We start from the raw sequence: 18314 nt of genomic DNA on the forward strand, positions 1-18314 counted from the left end.
ACTATTACAATTATATGGATCAGACCAAAATGAGAGACAAATGAGGAGGAAGAAGGGACAGAGGGACGTTGTTCCAAATCAGGGACAGTCCCTCAAAATCAGGGACAATTGGGAGCTATGCCCTGATAGCTGACTTTTTAAACAGAGACTTCCCAGTCCCTTTCTCTGCAGCCTCAGCTGCAGTGGACAGTGAATCTGTGCTGAGCGGCTTCCTGTTCATTCACAAACTGAAGCATAGTAAACATAGTTTACTGTGCTTCAGCAATGAATGAACACAATGAATGATCCACAGATACATGTGAGCAGCATTTGCAGAAAGACCTTCTTAGGCATATTCCATAAGGCAAAATAAGTCATGTACAGAAGTTATCCCTTCATTGTCCTAAATCCTCTGAGCTGATGAATTCTGATTAGCTTTGTAAGTTTTCCACCCTTTGCTCTTCTTTATAGAACTGAATAGCCCAGGACTATATGTATATATATATGAGATCCCTGAGGTTTTGTGCGTATTCTTTACTGTGCCTAACATGCTTTTTTGTTGCAGGATCCTGTGTTGAGTACCTGACGTCCCCAAAGTTTCTAATTTACTTTGGACACTCTTTGTCGACCTGGGTAAAAATATTTGTAAACTCAAGTTCTTCCTTGTCAGTTTGGTCTGAAGAGCTATAAATTGTATATGTCCTATGAGCCTGACAAGGGTTACCCATTCTGGACCTGCAATGTGAAAATTGCTCCTCACTGTCCCTCATTAGAAAGGACAGTACTGGTTTTGGGACCAAAACCCTCTGTCCCTCTCAAATGTCCCTCATTTAGGTTTAATGCTCATTATATGAACAAATGTTTGCGGACACTTCACCATCACACCTATATGAGCTTGTTGGGCGTCCTTTTCCAAAACCATGGCCATTAATATGGATGTTCACATCTCCCAACCCTTAACAGCCTCCACTCTTCTGTGAAGATTTTGGAGTGCCTGTGAGAATTTGTGCTTTTTTCAGCCAGAAGAACATTTTGGTGTTAGGTACTGATGTTAAATGTGAAGGCCTGAATCAGAATTTCAGGTCACCCAAAGGTGTTTAGTAGGTTTGAGGTCAGGGCTCTGTGCAGTACCCTCAAGTTCCTCCACACCAAACTCATCAAGCCATCTCTTTATGGAGCTGGCTTTGTACACAGGGGCACAGTCATGCTGAAACAGAAAAGATTCTTCCCTAGCTGTTACAGCAAGATTGGAAGTGCACAATTGTCTAAAATGACTTTGTATGCTGTATAATTAACACACTTGAAATCAATAATTGGGAGGGTGTCCTACTTTTGTCCATCATTTATGTTGCTGTACTTTTCACCTAAGTTTCAAATTACTTTACTGGTAATATTTAAAGGAAACTGTTCCTGATGAAGTCTGCCTTTGCTGACTTCTGAATATGCTAGTTGCTTGGCTTTCATGATAACATTGTGGCTTCAATACTTTAAATCTCTGACCTAGAAGAAGTAAGCAGATTAGAACTCCTGAAATAAATCTGAGTTTCCTAATCTGTGTACGTGCTCCAGGTGAGTGGCTCAAAAAGTATCAAGACCACAGTGTACAGCTTTTAGAATAAAGTCAGCATGGGCAGCCTTGAACTTGCAGTTTAAATCAGCAAAACACATTCCAGGTGCACCAAAAGAAAAGTTGTGCAAAGTCTTATGCAGCGTACACACGAGCGGACTTTCCGGCAAACTTTTCCGGGGTACCGGAGTCCGTCGGACAATTCGATCGTGTGTGGGCTCCAGTGGACTTTTTTTTCTCAAAAGTTTGCCGGACTTAGATTTGAAACATGTTTCAAATCTATCCGACGGACTCGAGTCCGGTCAAAAAGTCCACTCGTCTGTATGCTAGTTCGACGGACAAAAAGCCACGCTAAGGCAGCTATTGGCTACTGGCTAGGAACTTCCTTGTTTTAGTCCGGTCGTACGTCATCACGTACGAATTCGTCGGACTTTGGTTGATTGTGTTTAGGCAAGTCCGTTCAGAAAGTCCGTCGTAAAGTCCGTAGAAAAGTCCGCCGGGCAAAGTATGCCGCAAAGTCCAACCGTGTGTACGCGGCATTACAGATTTCTTTAGAAAGTTGACACAGCCTGAGTAGAAAAGCCTGCCCCCTGTCAGCATGCTGTAGAGTGGGACCCTTGCTCTCTGTGTGAAAGCAGAGGTCTTTCTGCAGAGGTCTGTCACATCCCCTGCTGACTCAAATCTAGAGCACTCCATGTGGTTGGTATCTTAGTTCAACAGTAAGGCTATGTTCACACTATTCCGACACGGAAGTTGCACAACTTCTGATCCGACTTTGCCCTACGACTTCATGAACCCCAAGACCATAACAGTCCCTTCAGATCTGGTAAGGATAACCAACATACCAAAAAAAAAATGAGTGGGGTAACCCCCCCAGAATCCATACCAGACCCTTATTCGAGCAAGCAGCCCGGCAGGACAGGAAATTTGGGGAGGAACGAGCGAGCGCCCCCCCCCCCCCCCTGGACCATACCGGGCCACGTGCCCTCAACATGGGGGGTGGGTGCTTTGGGGCAGGGGGGTTTTGCACCCCCCACCCCAAAGCACCTTGTCCCCACGTTGATGGCATGTGGCCCGGTATGGTCTGGGGGACGCTTGCTTGTCCCTCCCCCATTTCCTGTCCTGCCGGGCTGCTTGCTCGGATAAGGGTCTGGTATGGATTTTGGGAGGGTTACCGACAACCCTGGCCAGTGGTTGTGGGGGTCTGTGGGTGGGGGGGCTTATCAGAATCTGGAAGATCCCGCCCCCCTCCCCACTGTGGCCCTCCGGTGATGTCATCTGGAGACCCTGCCCCCTTATGATGTCACCGCCTCATCATGCCCCGGGCGGTGATGTCATAAGAGGGCAGGGTCTCCAGATTCTACTTTGGTCAGACTTCCTGCACTACTTTGGCCAGACTTCTGTCCCATTTCAGCCCATAGAATTGAATGAAAGTCGCATCCAAGTCTGCCCCCCCCACCCCAAAGCACCTTGTCCCCATGTTGATGAATCAGATCCCGTTTATTAAAGTCGCATGGAAGTGGGATCGATGTTGGACCGAAGTTGCAGGGCAAAGTTGGATCGACAGTCGCACGACTTTCATGTCGCACCAGTGTGAACCAGGCCTTAAGCAGGAAGGTTGATTGATTGTGAAGTAATCCCATGCCAAAATTAAAAAAAAAAAAAAAATGGCGTGGGGCCCCCAAAATTCATACTAGACCCTTATCTGAGCATGCAGCCTGGCAGGTCAGGAAAGGGGGGGCGCCCCCCTCCTGAACCATACCAGGTCACTTGCCCTCAACATGGGGGCGTATTTTGGGGCAGAGGGGCTCTGCCCCCACCCCAAACACCTTGTCCCCATGTTGATGGGTAGTATGCCGCTGCAAATTGTGGGTGTGGCAACATTTGTAGGGCTTAAAGAGGTATGGGTAAATAAAACCTGATACTAGTCTGCTATAGGTCAGGAGTGCTTAATACACAGAGTGGAGGGGTCAGGAGCATGTAAAGTACAGATTGCAGAGGTCAGGAGCATATAATGCAAGGAGAGCAGATGTTAGGAGTCGATGCACAGAGAGCAGAGGTCAGGAGTAAATAATGCAGAAAGAACAGAGGTCGGGCGTAAGTAACCCACAGAGTGCAGAGTTTAGGAGTAAGGGATGCACAGAGTGCAGAGGTCAAGAATATGTATTAGACAGAAAGCAGAGGAGGTTAGGAGTAAATAACCCACAGATTTCAGAGGCCAGGAGGAAGCAAGGTGCATAATACACAGAGTGCAGAGGTCTGGAGTAAACAATGCAGAGAGAGTAGAGGTCAGGAGTAAGAAACCCACGGAGTGCAGAGGTCAGGAGTAAGGGATGCGCAGAGGTCAAGAATATGTATCACACAGAATGCAGAGGGGGTTAGAAGTAAATAACACATGGATTTCGGAGGCCAGGAGCAAGCAACGCACAGAGTGAAGGGGTTAGGAGTAAGTGATGCATAGAGTGCAGAGGTCAGGAGTAAGAAACACATGGAAAGCAGAGGTCAGGAGTAGGTAACACATGGAGAGCAGAGGTCAGGAATAAACATTACACGGAGCACAGAGGTCAGGAGTAAGTATCACATGGAGACCAGGGGTTAGGAGTAAGCAACACCAGCAAGTAGTGGTATGTTATCCACCAGAGGAATCAGAGGAGTAGGGATCCCTCCTCACACTTCTACCCCCGTGCATGTGCACAGCCGTGGGGTGGTGGCATGTAAACATTACTCTGTGCAGGCACCTTGACCATCCCCCTAAGTGAAGCTTTTGGACTCTAGCCAAAAGCTGGCGTCCTGCATGAATATTGCCACGCATATATAATTGGTTACTGAGGCCAGAAGCGCCACTTTGGGAAAGGGGGAATGGGCGGGGCTAAGGCTAGAGCGGCATGAGCGCCATTAAACAGAAACATGCGTGTGCTGCACATGCCTAGTGCAGCTGCCCTATTTGCCACCTGTAATATAGAGTTGGGGTTAGGTGAATGGGAGGGGGTGGAAATCCCAAGCCTGGAGTTGGATTTTAATGCAGACATTGGATTGATAACCGAATACGTGCTCAGTGAAAATATACTAAACTTTTCCTTAAGCCCGGGTTCACACCTATGCGAATTAGATGCGGCTTACACCGCATCTAATTCGCAGGACATTTTAAAATACATTCATATGAATGTATCTGGTTCACATATGTGCGTTGCATTCGCACTGCGCATTGCACAAAAAACGTGTGCGTTTTTTGGGCATTGCGGTGCGAACTGCAAGCCTATTATCTCCTATGGGAACGCATCTGATTCGCAGATGCATTGCGTTCTGAACAAGGATTTTCTCTTTCTCCTCACTACACCTCCCCCTCTCCCCCCCCCTCCCTCCCCCTCTCCCTGCTCTCTAATCCTGAGCAAAAACGCAATGAATCCGTTGAACAGGAGATTGTTATCTCCCCAGTGAAACCTGAGCTTCAATTCGCACCGCACATGTGTGAAACCAGGCTAAAGGACAATTGTATTTTTAAAAATGCCCCCCCCCCCCCCCCCCCCAACGCCCCTTCCACCATTGACACCTCTTCTGAACTAATCCTCTCCGCAGCTTCTTAGTTACCTCTGTAGCAGAGCCATTTTCTTGTGCAAAGTTTACCCCACCTCATTGAGAAGTCCTCTTTAGACCTGGCTGTGTCTGAGACCTCATAGACTTTCATGTGGCCATGCGTGCAAATATGTGAGAGAGGCTATATACAGTAGAACAGAAGAGTGAGGTTAGAGGATTTTAGGTTAACTGTTGTTCCTTAAACACACAAATCATATACAGTGTCTCACAAAAATGAGTACACCCCTCACATTTTTGTAAATATTTTAGTATATCTTTTCATGTGACAACACTGAAGAAATGACACTTTGCTACAATGTAAAGTAGTGAGTGTACAGCTTTTATAACAGTAATAGATAGCATTCGGAGGCCTCCTCCTCCAGCACGTCCAACTGTCCTCTACTCGTCGGTGAGCGGGTCTCCCATTTGGATGAAGCATAGCAGGGACATTGGCGCCTCCACTGCTATGACGGTTTTCCCCACACTTGGATGCTGTCAGCCCCCGTTGCTCAGAGGACCTCCAGTGACACCGTAAGCTTTTTACTTTCCCTTTCATCCCTCCCCACCTCTTCTTGCATTGCCAACAGGTGTAGCTTGTATAACAGTGTAAATTAACACTGTTAAAATAACTCAACACACAGCCATTAAAGAGGAAGTAAACCCTGTCAAAAAAAAACACCCTGCAGGTCAAAGGCATAATGAGCTAGTATGCATAGCATTCTAGCTCATTATGAATTACTTACCTGAGATTGAAGCCCCTGAAGCGACCCTCGTTCACGTCCTCCGTCGCCGCCATGATACTCGGAGTGACTTCCGGGTATCGCTGCTCCGGCGCTGTGACTGGCCGGAGCAGCGATGACGTCACTCCGGCGCGTGCGCGCAGGAGCCGTCAGTGACGCCATGATCACCCCTCACTAACAGCATGCTCATGCGCCGTAGACATCGGTGCCCGTTTTTAGGAAAATATCTCCTTAATCGTGTGGGTTAAGGAGATATTTTTTGCGCCTACAGGTACGCCTTAATCTAGGCTTACCTGTAAGTTAAAGTGGTCTTTAAGGGTTTACAACCACTTTAATGTCCAAACCGCTGGCAACAAAAGTTAGTAACCCCTAAGTGAAAATGTCCAAATTGGGCCCAATTAGCCATTTTCCCTCCCCGGTGTCATGTGAATCGTTAATGTTACAAGGTCTCAAGTGTGAATGGGGAGCAGGTGTGTTAAATTTGGGATTATCACTCTCACTCCCTCATACTGGAAGTTCAACATGGCACCTCATGGCAAAGAACTCTCTGAGGATCTGAAAAAAAAGAATTGTTGCTCTACATAAAGATGGCCTAGGCCAGTGATGGTGAACCTTGGCACTCCAGAAGTTTGGGAACTACATTTCCCATGATGCTCGTGCACTCTGCAGTGTAGTTGAGCATCATGGGAAATGTAGTTCCAAAACATCTGGGGTGCCAAGGTTCGCCATCACTGGCCTAGGCTATAAGAAGATTGCCAAGACCCTGAAACTGAGCTGCAGCACAGTGGCCAGGACTATACAGCGGTTAAACAGTACAGATTCCACTCAGAACAGGCTCGCCATGGTCAACCAAAGAAGTTGAGTGCACGTGCTCAGCAACATATCCAGAGGTTGTATTTGGGAAATAGATGTATGAGTTCTGCCAGCATTGCTGCAGAGGTTGAAGGGGTGGGGGGTTAGCCTGTCAGTGCTCAGACCACACGCCGCACACTGCATCAAATTGGTCTGCATGGCTGTCATCCCAGAAGGAAGCCTCTTCTAAAGATGATGCACAAGAAAGCCTGCAAACAGTTTGCTGAAGACAAGCAGACTAAAGACATGGATTACTGGAACCATGTCCTGTGGTCTGATAAAACCAAGATAAGCTTATTTGGTTCAGTTGGTGTCAAGCGTGTGTGGGAGTACAAAGACAAATGTGTCTTGCCTACAATCAAGCATGGTGGTGGGAGTGTCATGGTCTGGGGCTGCATGAGTGCTGCCGGCACTGGGGAGCTACGTTCATTGAGGGAACCATGAATACCAACATGTACTGTGATATACTGAAGCAGAGCATGATCCCCTCCCTTCAGAGACTGGGCCGCAGGACAGTATTCAAATGATAACAATCCGAAACACACCTCCAACATGACCACTGCCTTGCTAAAGAAGCTGAGGGTAAAGGTGATGGACTGGCCAAGCATGTCTCCAGACCTAAACCCTATTGAGCATCTGTGGGGCATCCTCAAACGGAAGGGGAGTGCAAAGTCTCTAACATCCACCAGCTTCGTGATGTTGTCATGGAGGAGTGGAAGAGGACTTCAGCGGCAACCTGTGGAGATCTGGTGAACTCTATGCTCAAGAGGGTTAAGGCAGTGCTGGAAAATAATGATGGTTACACAAAATATTGACACTTTGGGCCCAATTTGGACATTTTCACTTAGGGGTGTACTCACTTTTGTTGCCAGCGGTTTAGACATTAATGGCTGTTTGTTGAGTTATTTTGAGGGGACAGCAAATTTACACTGTTATACAAGCTGTACACTCACTACTTTACATTGTAGCAAAGTGTCATTTCTTCAGTGTTGTCACATGAAAAGATATAATAAAATATTTACAAAAATGTGAGGGGTGTACTCACTTTTGTCAGATACTATATGTAGTATCAATCCACTACTGGATAGGCTCAGATTTTATCCATTATTTTTTGCTTTACAGGGGGATCGTATGTGGCATTTTGCTGTGTCTCTCTTCCTAGTAGAGCTGTATGGAAACAGTTTACTTCTGACTGCCATCTATGGGCTTGTGGTAGCCAGCTCTGTTTTTCTGCTTGGAGCCATCATTGGAGCGTGGGTGGACAAAAACCCCAGGCTGAAAGGTAGGAAAAAATATGAGACCAGTGATTTTCATATACCATAACAACACTTCAAAGGAAGAATGATCCCCACTAAGGACAAGAAATAAAATGATAAGGAGCCCTGTCCTCTGTTAATAAAATGTAAAGTTAACCTGTCCTGATGGATCCTGGTTCAAATCCTGCTGTAGCATCATCTGGAATTCACTGGCTTCAATCTCTTGTGCTCCATTTTGTGGTTTGAATTTATACTTGCCGTTGAATGTTTAACAGCCTTGCATTCACATGATATAGTAGATTTGAGTATTCCTGGGAAGTAGTAATACCCAGAGCCAGGACAAGGGGTGGGCGGGAGATGAGGCTGCCCTGGGCGCAATGGTTTACTGTAGGTATAGGGGTGTCTTCCTTCTGTTACGAGGCTGGACAGTTTGGCATCTTCGCCCTGGGCACTGGATGATCTTGTCCCAGCACTTGTAATACCCAACTGTCATTGCCAGTGCAGTTGTATCCAAGGGCGGCAACCTAGGAGCAGTTCCAAAGCAAAGCTCATCACCCCTTGTGGGTGCACTGATGAGCACCAGATGGTTCCTTAGATTCTGCACCATGGCCCTCTTCAGGACCCACATTCATCTGGCAATGAGAAAGATCCACTACCATTATGAAATTGTTGGCCTTCTTAAATTGCTAGTTGCCTAGCAGTCAGGCAGATCAGGGAAATCACAAAAAAGACAGACATCCCTATCTACATGCTCATTCCAGGACAGTGACTGTAAGTCTGTAACTATTGAGGCTAGAGAGTTGGCATGCGTGCCGTTACCATAAAATAAATGATCATAAATGGAGGTCAGTATTGGTTGCAGGGCTGGATTAAGAAAAATAAGTAAATACTTAGGGCACCACAGAGTTTTTTTTCCCTAGCTAGCATACCCTTAAAAGATAAGTACACTTTATAATGAAATGCACTTATCCTTTTTGCTTCTTTGCCTGTGCAAAGTGATACCTTCCTCCTCCACTGATCTATACTTACCGAGATCTGAATGCCCTGACCTGATGCACAAATGTACTAACGGCCTTGTAGACTTCTATGTGACTTGTCTGCCTTCATCTCCCATAAAAGTTTTTGAATGTTTAATTTGACCGTCAGCACCTATTTAAGTTTTAATGACTTATTGGTTAAGCAATGCAAGGGGCTGATGGTGGCACCATTGTTGGGCTGTGCTTAGGGTATCAGTTAACTCAGCCCACAGTGGAAGCCTCAACATTTTGGTAATGATAGGTTTACTATAACAGCACATTGTAGACATGTGCAATTTGTTTCATAACAAATCGAAAATTCGGACGAATTTTGCATCTTTCGGACATTCAGATGCATCCGAATAAAAAAATAAGGAATTTCAACTAATACGAAAGAAATTATAGCGGATATAACGAAAGAATTCGATAATTCGTTAAAGATCTAATGAAACAAAAGGTCATCTCAAAGTAAATCTTACAGTCCAATCAGCTGATTAATTTTGTGCTGGAGGTTGGATTACTGGCAAAGTACATTCCTGAGAACTGAGTGAGAAGGGTGTTGTATTGTACTTGAGCAGAGAAGAAGAGATATTGTCATTGTGTGTGTTAATAGATTCAATAAACAAACGACTTTCCAAACTACGAATCATTATCACGAATATATATACATACATAAATATCAAATTTCAACTAATACGAAAGAAATTATAGCAGATATAACAAATGAATTTGACATGATTCGAGATTCAGTATAGCAAATATCGACACTTTACAGAAATAACAAATTATCCAAAAACGAATTAACGTAACATCACGAATATAACAGAACGAAATTATGTATTTTAGGAATGACAATGAAACTAAACAAAATTTTCCATTGTGCACAAGTCTAGCACATTGTCTAGTATGCTACATGTAGGCCCTGGCTCAGGGCTGATACCCTGTTTCCCCGAAAATAAGACCTAGCGTGATTGTTGGTGATGGCTGCAATATAAGCCTTACCCCCCATATTAGCTCTAGTTAAAGTCCTGGTAGGTCTTATTTTCAGGGTAGGGCTTATTTTTGGGGAAACAGGGTAGGGCTTATTTGGGGGGTAGGGCTTATATTGCAGCCATCACCGACAATCACGCTAGGTCTTATTTTCGGGGAAACAGGGTAAGAACACGTAAGAAGACAGTGACCAATTTATATAAGGGGTGAAGTGTGTTTTTTCATGTACAGGAAGGTGTCTTAGATCTAAATATTGTGCTGTATATAGTTTTACCAATTTGTCTGTTTTTTTCTTAACCTTTCACAGTAGCCCGGATTTCGCTGGCTGTGCAGAACATCTCTGTAATGATCTGTGGCATCGTTTTGATGGTGGTCTTCCTGTACAAGGCTGAACTGTTATCCATGTATCAAGGATGGCTATTGGTTAGTCCTTTTGTTTATTAATTATACATGGCGCTCTATGTATAAGGGCAAAGCCCAGTAAAAGCAATGATGAGCTATGTGGAGTTAAAGCTGTTTTTTTTTATGTTTATTTTTTTTTATTCAGATTTTAATTTTTTTTAAATGTATTTTTCTTTATAGAATCACATAACACAAATACATAAAAAACAAAATGTCATAAGTAATCATATCAAGCCAAAAACATCAAAAGAGAAAAGAAAAGAAAAAAAAAAAGAAGATATATTTACACTATTATAGCGGTCAACAATCCTCCCACATTGTAGATGGGACCTATTTTTAACCATACACCTATAGGAAATGCACCTTTTAAGCTTGAATATCCAGTCAGATATAGTCAGAGGATGTGGGGAGGTCTGCCTAAGGGCAATTTGTCTCAGAGCCACAAACAGCGCACAGTGATCCGCTTTGGTGGCTTGAGTACTTACCTTAATTATCACTTTAAGTCCTGCTAGATCACTTCTGGCTGGCCCCTTTTGCAGATATAGCTATATAAAACATTTGAAATAAGTGCCTATACTGTTTAAAATCCAGTAATATACTATCTCACCCTGCTCTGCGCATGCTCAGTTGGTCTCCTTTCTTGGTATTTTCCTGGCACTGTGCAAAAAATTGGAGCCACTAGAAGCTGATCAGTCTAAAGCTTTACTTCTGCTCGCGGGCTTTGGGCTTCGACAAGAAAAAACAGGAGCAATTCTGGAGGCAATTTAAAGCACACACTAATCTTAGTAGCATAATTATTAATGTGCAATGTATGTTCCACATAAACATTATTTTTTATCAAGTTGTTACAGGTTTATTAGGTTAAAGTTCTGATTTAAGTTCCACTTTAAATCAGTAGAAAGCATTACATTGGAATATCTCTGCAACTATTAACCAATTGTTCTTTTTCTTCATCTGGTGCTTTCACTGCAGGTAGACCTTATTCTAGTATCAGCCAAACATTGTGGTGACTTTCCGGGTGGATGGTCAGCTTTTTCCCTATCTGTAATTTTTGGTGAGAGATCTGCCCCACTATGGCCACTCAAAATGCTTCTCACCTCAGATTGCATTTTCCTGATTTTTCACTGTAAAAAGTTGGTTCTTAAAAAAAAGTAGCCATTAAAACCAGGGCTTTTTTTCTTGGAAAATAGGTGCAGGAACTCCCCCCATCTGAGTCACCCCTTGTCTCTGCCCCCTACCCACCTCTGACCACCGTCCCTTGATTCCACCCCCTACCCACCTACCAGTACTGTCCCTTTTAGAGAATACAGAACCAAGTATCATTTTGTTGGTGCTAAATCATTTGTATGGAACATGTTAATGATAAAAAGAAAAGCAGTAAAATAGATCCCCTGCAGCAAGCAACAATAGAATTCCAGCAATAGATCCCCACACAACAATAGACTCCCCCAGCAACAATGGACTCCACCCCAACAACCACAGATTCCCTGCAGCAACAGTGAACCACCCACAACAAAATATCACACCCAGTAACAAGTATCCACCCAAGAAACATTAGATCCCCCCCAGCAGCAACAACAGATCTCCCAGCAGCCAGCACCAATAGATCCTCCAGCAGCCAGTAAAAATAGACCTCTCCCTCCACAGTAGAGCCCTTCCAGCAACATAAGACCCCCCCACAGCAACAATAGATTCCCCATCAGCAACAATAGACCCTCACACAAAATCAGATCCCCACCAGTGACAATAGACCCTCCAGCACACCCCATGCTATTACATACATTCAGTGCTGGAGGTGCCGGAACTGCGTTCCCCCGCGTTCCCGCTGAAAGAAAGCCCTGATTAAAACTGACAGGAGACATTACTGATAACAACTACATACTTTTTGTCATCTTTCTCTCTTTTATAGATTTTGTGCTATGCTATCGTCATCTCAATAGCAGATGTTGCCAATCTAGCAAGTACGGCCATGTCTATCACCATTCAGAGGGACTGGGTTGTTGTGGTTGCCGGAGGTGACAAAAACCAACTAGCAGGTAAAATCTTTTCTTTTTCCATTGACCTAAGTTAGAAAAGAGAGCCTCGGTACCTTGAGACAGTCTGAGCCTCATCGTTCTACAACATGATCCTATACAAAAATCTGCATTTTAAACTAGGAGTAAGCCATCTTTCAGGATTTGTGGTTTTGGTTGTAGCTAAAAATATATAACTTTATTCACACCAGATATGAATGCTACAATGAGGAGGATTGACCAGCTGACAAATATCCTGGCTCCCATGGCTGTTGGACAGATTGTAACCTTTGGCTCTTCGGTGATTGGCTGTGTCTTCATTGTTGCGTGGAACTTTGCATCTATGTGTATAGAGTACCTGGTGCTGTGGAAGGTCTACCGGAAGACACCAGCTTTGGCTCATAAGGCGGGAAGGAAGAAGGAACAAGAACTGAAACAGCTGAATGTCAATAGCGTTGGTAATGTCTCTTTTAGTTTGATGCTTAGAAAACCAGAACATCCTTAAGCTTTGTTGTTTTCTGCTTGGTACTGTATGTCATTCCAGACTTGTGCTATGTGTTAATAATTCCCCCTTCTCATCAAGCAATCTAAGGAATATTTGGAGAATGCCCTGTCTGCCACTGTGTGACATGGTGAGAAGAGTACTCTTCTGGGGTCATAGACAGGCCTAAAGAACTGATGAAAGGATCATTTTCTTTCCGGCTCTATCTAAAGAAAAAACAGAGAGTATATTTCAACTATTGCCCAGCAATTGTGTCATCTTTGGTGAAATCCTTTCAGTTAGAAAAGCATGGCAAAGCAGGGGTTGTACCATTTCAAGGCAAAGGCCACTGTGTTCTAGTAAAGGTGGAAATTTCCAACTGGCAATCGCCTTTACCATTTATCCTGTTTCCTGTTTTTCTCTTTCGAATATGAAATAGTATTTAAATTTATATTTTGCTTTCTTAGATTTTTTTCTTCTGAATTACAGATTCAACCTCAAACAACCATGGGAACCCTGCAGAAGATGATCACCTTATGGAAGAAAAAGCTGAGTCATCAATTGAAATGACTGTAGAACCAGGCTGCTTTCACAGAATGACAGAACCATTCCTCATATTAAGGGATGGCTGGGTGGCCTACTATAGGCAGCCAGTGTTTTGGGCTGGAATGGGACTCTCCTTCCTCTACATGACTGTCCTCGGATTTGACAGCATTACGACCGGCTATGCCTACACACAAGGGCTAAGTGCCTTCATTCTCAGCCTTCTTATGGGAGCATCTGCTGTTTTTGGTATAATGGGAACTGTGGCCTTCACCTGGTTGAGGCGGGTTTGTGGTCTGGTTCCTACCGGCATTATATCTGGAATAGCTCACCTTTGCAGCCTTGTTCTTTGTGCGGTGTCAGTCTTTATGCCTGGAAGTCCATTTGATCTTAATGTTTCTCCATTTGAAAATCTTGGAACTCATTTATTTGGGGGACAGACAGATTCCACAGTATCTTCAGCTATTGTGCATCAAGAGAACTTCACAGGCACTATACAGAGTCTACTGAATGACTTCAACTCAACTACCACCCAACCTCATGATGTCTCCATCCCGTTGACCTCTGTCAGTCTGCTCTTTGCTGGGATCATTGCAGGCAGAGTTGGTATGTGCAAGTAAAGATTATTTTCTCCTTCAATCCTTCCTCCCTTCTCTTCCTTGTCCCTTTTTTCTTCTCTTTTTCTTCCATTTCTGTCTTCCTTTCCCTTTCATAGTTTCCTTGTTCCCTTCTTTTTCTCTCCCTGCTTCCTTCCCTCTCTTCCTTCCTCCATTCCTTCCTTTCTTCTTTTTTCTATATTATATATATGAGTTACTGTACTTTACACACAGATCTATGATTATATTAATGAGAGGGGGGAGTTTTGGGACTTTAAATGAGGCACAATGAATGTGCCTCCATCCCTGGTTCAGGTAAACAAGAAAGGAATGTGGGACTTTGAACGAGGCCATTGACTTGTGGAGGCAAGAGATGAAAAGTAACAAATAATTATTGATATAATGGTATAAATACATATATGTACACATGTTATAGAAACGGCATTTGGCAATAAGGTGAATGATATAAATATTGAACATGATTAATTGTAGATATAGTATAGGATATTTCTTATTAACAGGCATTGGTACACCATATGCAACAGAGCTGCTGTAAAAACAAAGGAAGATACACATTAATAATCACATAGTACTCAATAAATATTGAATGCATAAAGGTATATATGGGCCAGTGAATAGGTAACGAGCAAGACTTGACTGAGCACCCCATGGAAACTCGACGCGTTTCATGGCTATATGCCATTCATCAGGAGTTGGGTACAGAGATAAAAGGTTGATTAAAGCACTGTGCTTGGCTAGCATTGAGGAAGATGGAATCCCAAACTGATTATCTGTTCCGGAGCTGAGGCAAGGAACCCCACCCCGGCCGAGAAAACATCCACATAGCATGACCGATCGTCACAACACATTCCACATGTGTGGGGATGATTGCAAGTATAGTGTTGTGTGTGTGTATCCAGTGAATGGGCTGTGTGTGCTACATCCCTGGTGTAAAACACATAGTTTTTATGATTATATCAGTGGGACTGATTATCTTGGGGAGGTGTTTTAAATAAATAGCACACTGGCTAGCACTGTGACCTTATAGCATTTGGGCACTGTATTTCGTTTCCAGGGTCACCATCTGCATGGTCTTGCAAAGTTTGTGTGGGTTTCATGGGTTCTCTGATTTTCTTATAGGTATGTAAACCGATTCATGTTAACCCAGTCATAGTGGTAGGTGTCTGTATGACTGTGGTAGAGGCAATACACTGTACACTTCTTCAGAGGCAGGAACGTGTGTGAACGGGTCTATCTACAAAAGGTTATTATTCAAGATGACGACTGTATACAGAACATGAATGAATGAATATGCTTTTCTTTTCAGGACTTTGGTCATTTGACCTCACAATCACACAACTACTTCAGGAAAATGTGATGGAATCTGAAAGAGGCATCATAAATGGCGTCCAGAACTCCATGAATAACCTGTTGGATCTGCTGCATTTCATTATGGTGATTCTAGGACCCAACCCAGAGGCTTTTGGCCTGCTTGTTCTAATTTCAATATTCTTCATAGTTATGGGTCACATGATGTATTTTCGATTTGCTTACCAAAACATAGGAAGACAACTGTTCTCTTGCTCTACCTCTGACCCTAGACCAGTTCCAAGCAATCAACAACATATGGATAACTCTGCTGTTTAACCACTTAAGGACCGAGCCTCTTTTTGAGATTTGTTGTTTACAAGTTAAAAACTGTTTTTATTGCTAGAAAATTACTTAGAACCCCCAAACATTATAAATTTTTTTTCTAACACCCTAGAGAATAAAATGGCGGTCGTTGCAGTACTTTCTGTCACACCGTATTTGCGCAGCTGTCTTACAAGCGCACTTTTTTGGGAAAAAATACACTTTTTTAAATTAAAAAATAAGACAACAGTAAAGTTAGCCCAATTTTTTTTATATTGTGAAAGATATGTTACGCAGAGTAAATTGATACCCAACATGTCACGCTTCAAAATTGCGCCCGCTCGTGGAATGGTGACAAACTTTTACCCTTAAAAATCTGCATAGGCGACGTTTAAAAAATTCTACAGGTTACAGAGGAGGTCTAGGGCTAGAATTATTGCTCTCGCTCTACCGATCGCGGCAATACCTCACATGTGTGGTTTGAACACCATTTTCATATGTGGGTGCTACTCACGTATGCGTTCGCTTCTGCACGCGAGCTCGGCGGGACATGACGCGTTTAAAATTATTTTTTTTTCTTATTTATTTTATATTTTTACACTCTTCTTTAAAAAAAAAAATTGTGTCACTTTTATTCCTATTACAAGGAATGTAAACCTCTCTTGTAATATAAGATCTGGGGTCAAAAAGACCTCAGATCTCATATATACACTAAAATGCAACAAAAAAACCCAAAAAACCCTGCGATGGTATGGAGATGGGTGAGGAACATCTTCCCATCGCTCTTCTCTATACCCAGCAAGGGAGAAGATCTGATCGTCTCAGCTGCTGCTGACGGCTCCGGTAAGCGGCAGAGGGCACCGGAGCATGGCGGGAGGGGGGTGGCCCTCTCCCGCCGCCGATAAAAGTGATCTCGCGGCGAAACCGCCTCAGAGACCACTATTATCGGAAAGCGGACCGCCGGCCGAAGAAGTGGATACCGGGGTTATGGCAGCTAGCTGCTGCCATAACAACGATATTCCTCTTCAAATTTAGGACGTATATCAGCGTGCGGCGGTCCGTAAGTGGTTAACAGGCTCTACGATTTTGGTCCGCTTTTGGTATTGCACTGTCAGAAGGGAATCTTTCAGAATCCTCTTCCCAAGATTTCCTGGACATTATAAACTGTTCTCTGGCTGGGATTCCCTCAGTCTCAAATGGTGAAGGGTGCTCCGGGCTTCTCCATTCACCCAGGACTACAGGGAGAAGAGAAGCTTGGTGCTAGATGTAGAACCAAAGGCTGCATAGTTTGAAAGGTCTTTAGGTTTTGAATGGACTTTATCGTGCGATTTTATGGACACAGATTAATGCATGAATTAGTTTGGCACAAGAGCACTTTAGACACGGTTCACTTTATTTCTATATAGATTATTGTATATTGATGCACTTTTATAAAGATTTATGTAAATTACAGGTTGTCACTGCAATTATTGCACAGGGTTGCAAATTTCTCTATTGCATATGAATTCTACATGTGTATATAGAGCTGTGTATGCTACACAGGTTATCAATGGGAGGATCGCATAGAATTGCAGTTTTTAATTGTTCATGATCGGAACTTATAATCGCATAAGATTGCATTATTGTGTTCACTAGATTTTTTTATATAGGAATAGAATATCTCACCACCACTATTTAAAGAGGGAGTCCACCTAAAAAAAAAATATTAAAAGCCAGCAGCTACAAATACTGCAGCTGCTGACTTTTAATAAATGGCCACTTACCTGTCTCAGGGTCCAGCGATGTCGGCAGCCGACACCGATCACTCGCTCGTCTCTCGGCAGCTGCCGCCGCCATCCTAGGTGAGGGAATCAGGAAGTGAAGCGTTGCGGCTTCACTTCCTGGTTCCCTACTGTGCACGCGCGAGTCGCGCTGCGCGTCGTAACTGGTCCCCGCTATCTCCTGGGACCTGTGTGTTTCCCAGGAGACAGCGCGGAGGGACAGGAAGAGGCATAGACTCCCGTGGGAGTCTATGCCGGAAGTGGGTGCAAATACCTGTCTTAGACAGGTATCTGCACCCCCCTCCCCCCTGAAAGGTGCCAAATGTGACACCGGAGGGGGGGAGGGTTCCGAAAAGCGGAAGTTCCATTTTTGTGTGGAACTCCGCTTTAACTGCAGCCAGTAATATTATGATTTAGTACGGTTACCGTATGATTACATTTGGATAGCGCAGCATTATATTGGTATAAAACTTTTTGGCACGAGCGTATGGGACGTGATCAATGCTAGCAGCTGTCCTTTAATCATCTCTAATTATCATTTGGATTTTCACATGGTAGCTCGCAAGATTCTGTTTGTTTTTTTAGATAGTTTGAAAAAATAGAAGAATTTTTTTTCATACTGACAAGCACCTCCGAGTAATTGGCAGTGGTTTTCCTGTTGATCTCTCCAAATGCATCTAACCACTGCATTGCCATTGCTTTCCTACTTCTGATAATGATGATGCCCTCTCAACCACCGTGACCTGGAGCAAGCAACAAGTCAATATATACATTGCCTATAAACCTTGATACTGTCGGGCTATCTTGGTACACAATTCCTGCGTTAAAAATTGATACTGGTTCATAATTGGTCATTAGGCTGGCCATACACTATACAATTTTCTTATTCAATTTTCTTTAGATTTACCTTCAACT

At 43.7% G+C, this 18314-nt stretch overlaps 1 protein-coding gene across 1 annotated transcript; it reads left to right on the top strand.

The window, feature by feature from the left end:
- Positions 1-241: 241 nt before the first annotated feature.
- On the top strand, positions 242-15785 carry LOC141145786 (ferroportin-like). Its single transcript, XM_073632657.1, has 7 exons — positions 242-612; positions 7834-7993; positions 10281-10396; positions 12285-12411; positions 12600-12845; positions 13358-14017; positions 15335-15785. Exons 1-7 carry the CDS (start codon positions 472-474, stop codon positions 15652-15654), a joined length of 1770 nt encoding a protein of 589 aa, XP_073488758.1. The 5' UTR covers positions 242-471; the 3' UTR covers positions 15655-15785.
- Positions 15786-18314: the final 2529 nt, after the last annotated feature.

Source organism: Aquarana catesbeiana, linkage group LG05, assembly GCF_042186555.1.
Source record: "Aquarana catesbeiana isolate 2022-GZ linkage group LG05, ASM4218655v1, whole genome shotgun sequence".
Lineage (NCBI taxonomy): Eukaryota > Metazoa > Chordata > Amphibia > Anura > Ranidae > Aquarana > Aquarana catesbeiana.

Bases quoted from the DNA above. Each gene is read 5' to 3' on its own strand.
- LOC141145786 (XM_073632657.1), top strand. From the start codon at position 472: ATGTATATATATATGAGATCCCTGAGGTTTTGTGCGTATTCTTTACTG. The intron at 12,412-12,599 runs GTAAAATCTTTT...TATTCACACCAG, and splicing joins TGACAAAAACCAACTAGCAG to ATATGAATGCTACAATGAGG. The intron at 12,846-13,357 runs GTAATGTCTCTT...TCTGAATTACAG, and splicing joins GCTGAATGTCAATAGCGTTG to ATTCAACCTCAAACAACCAT.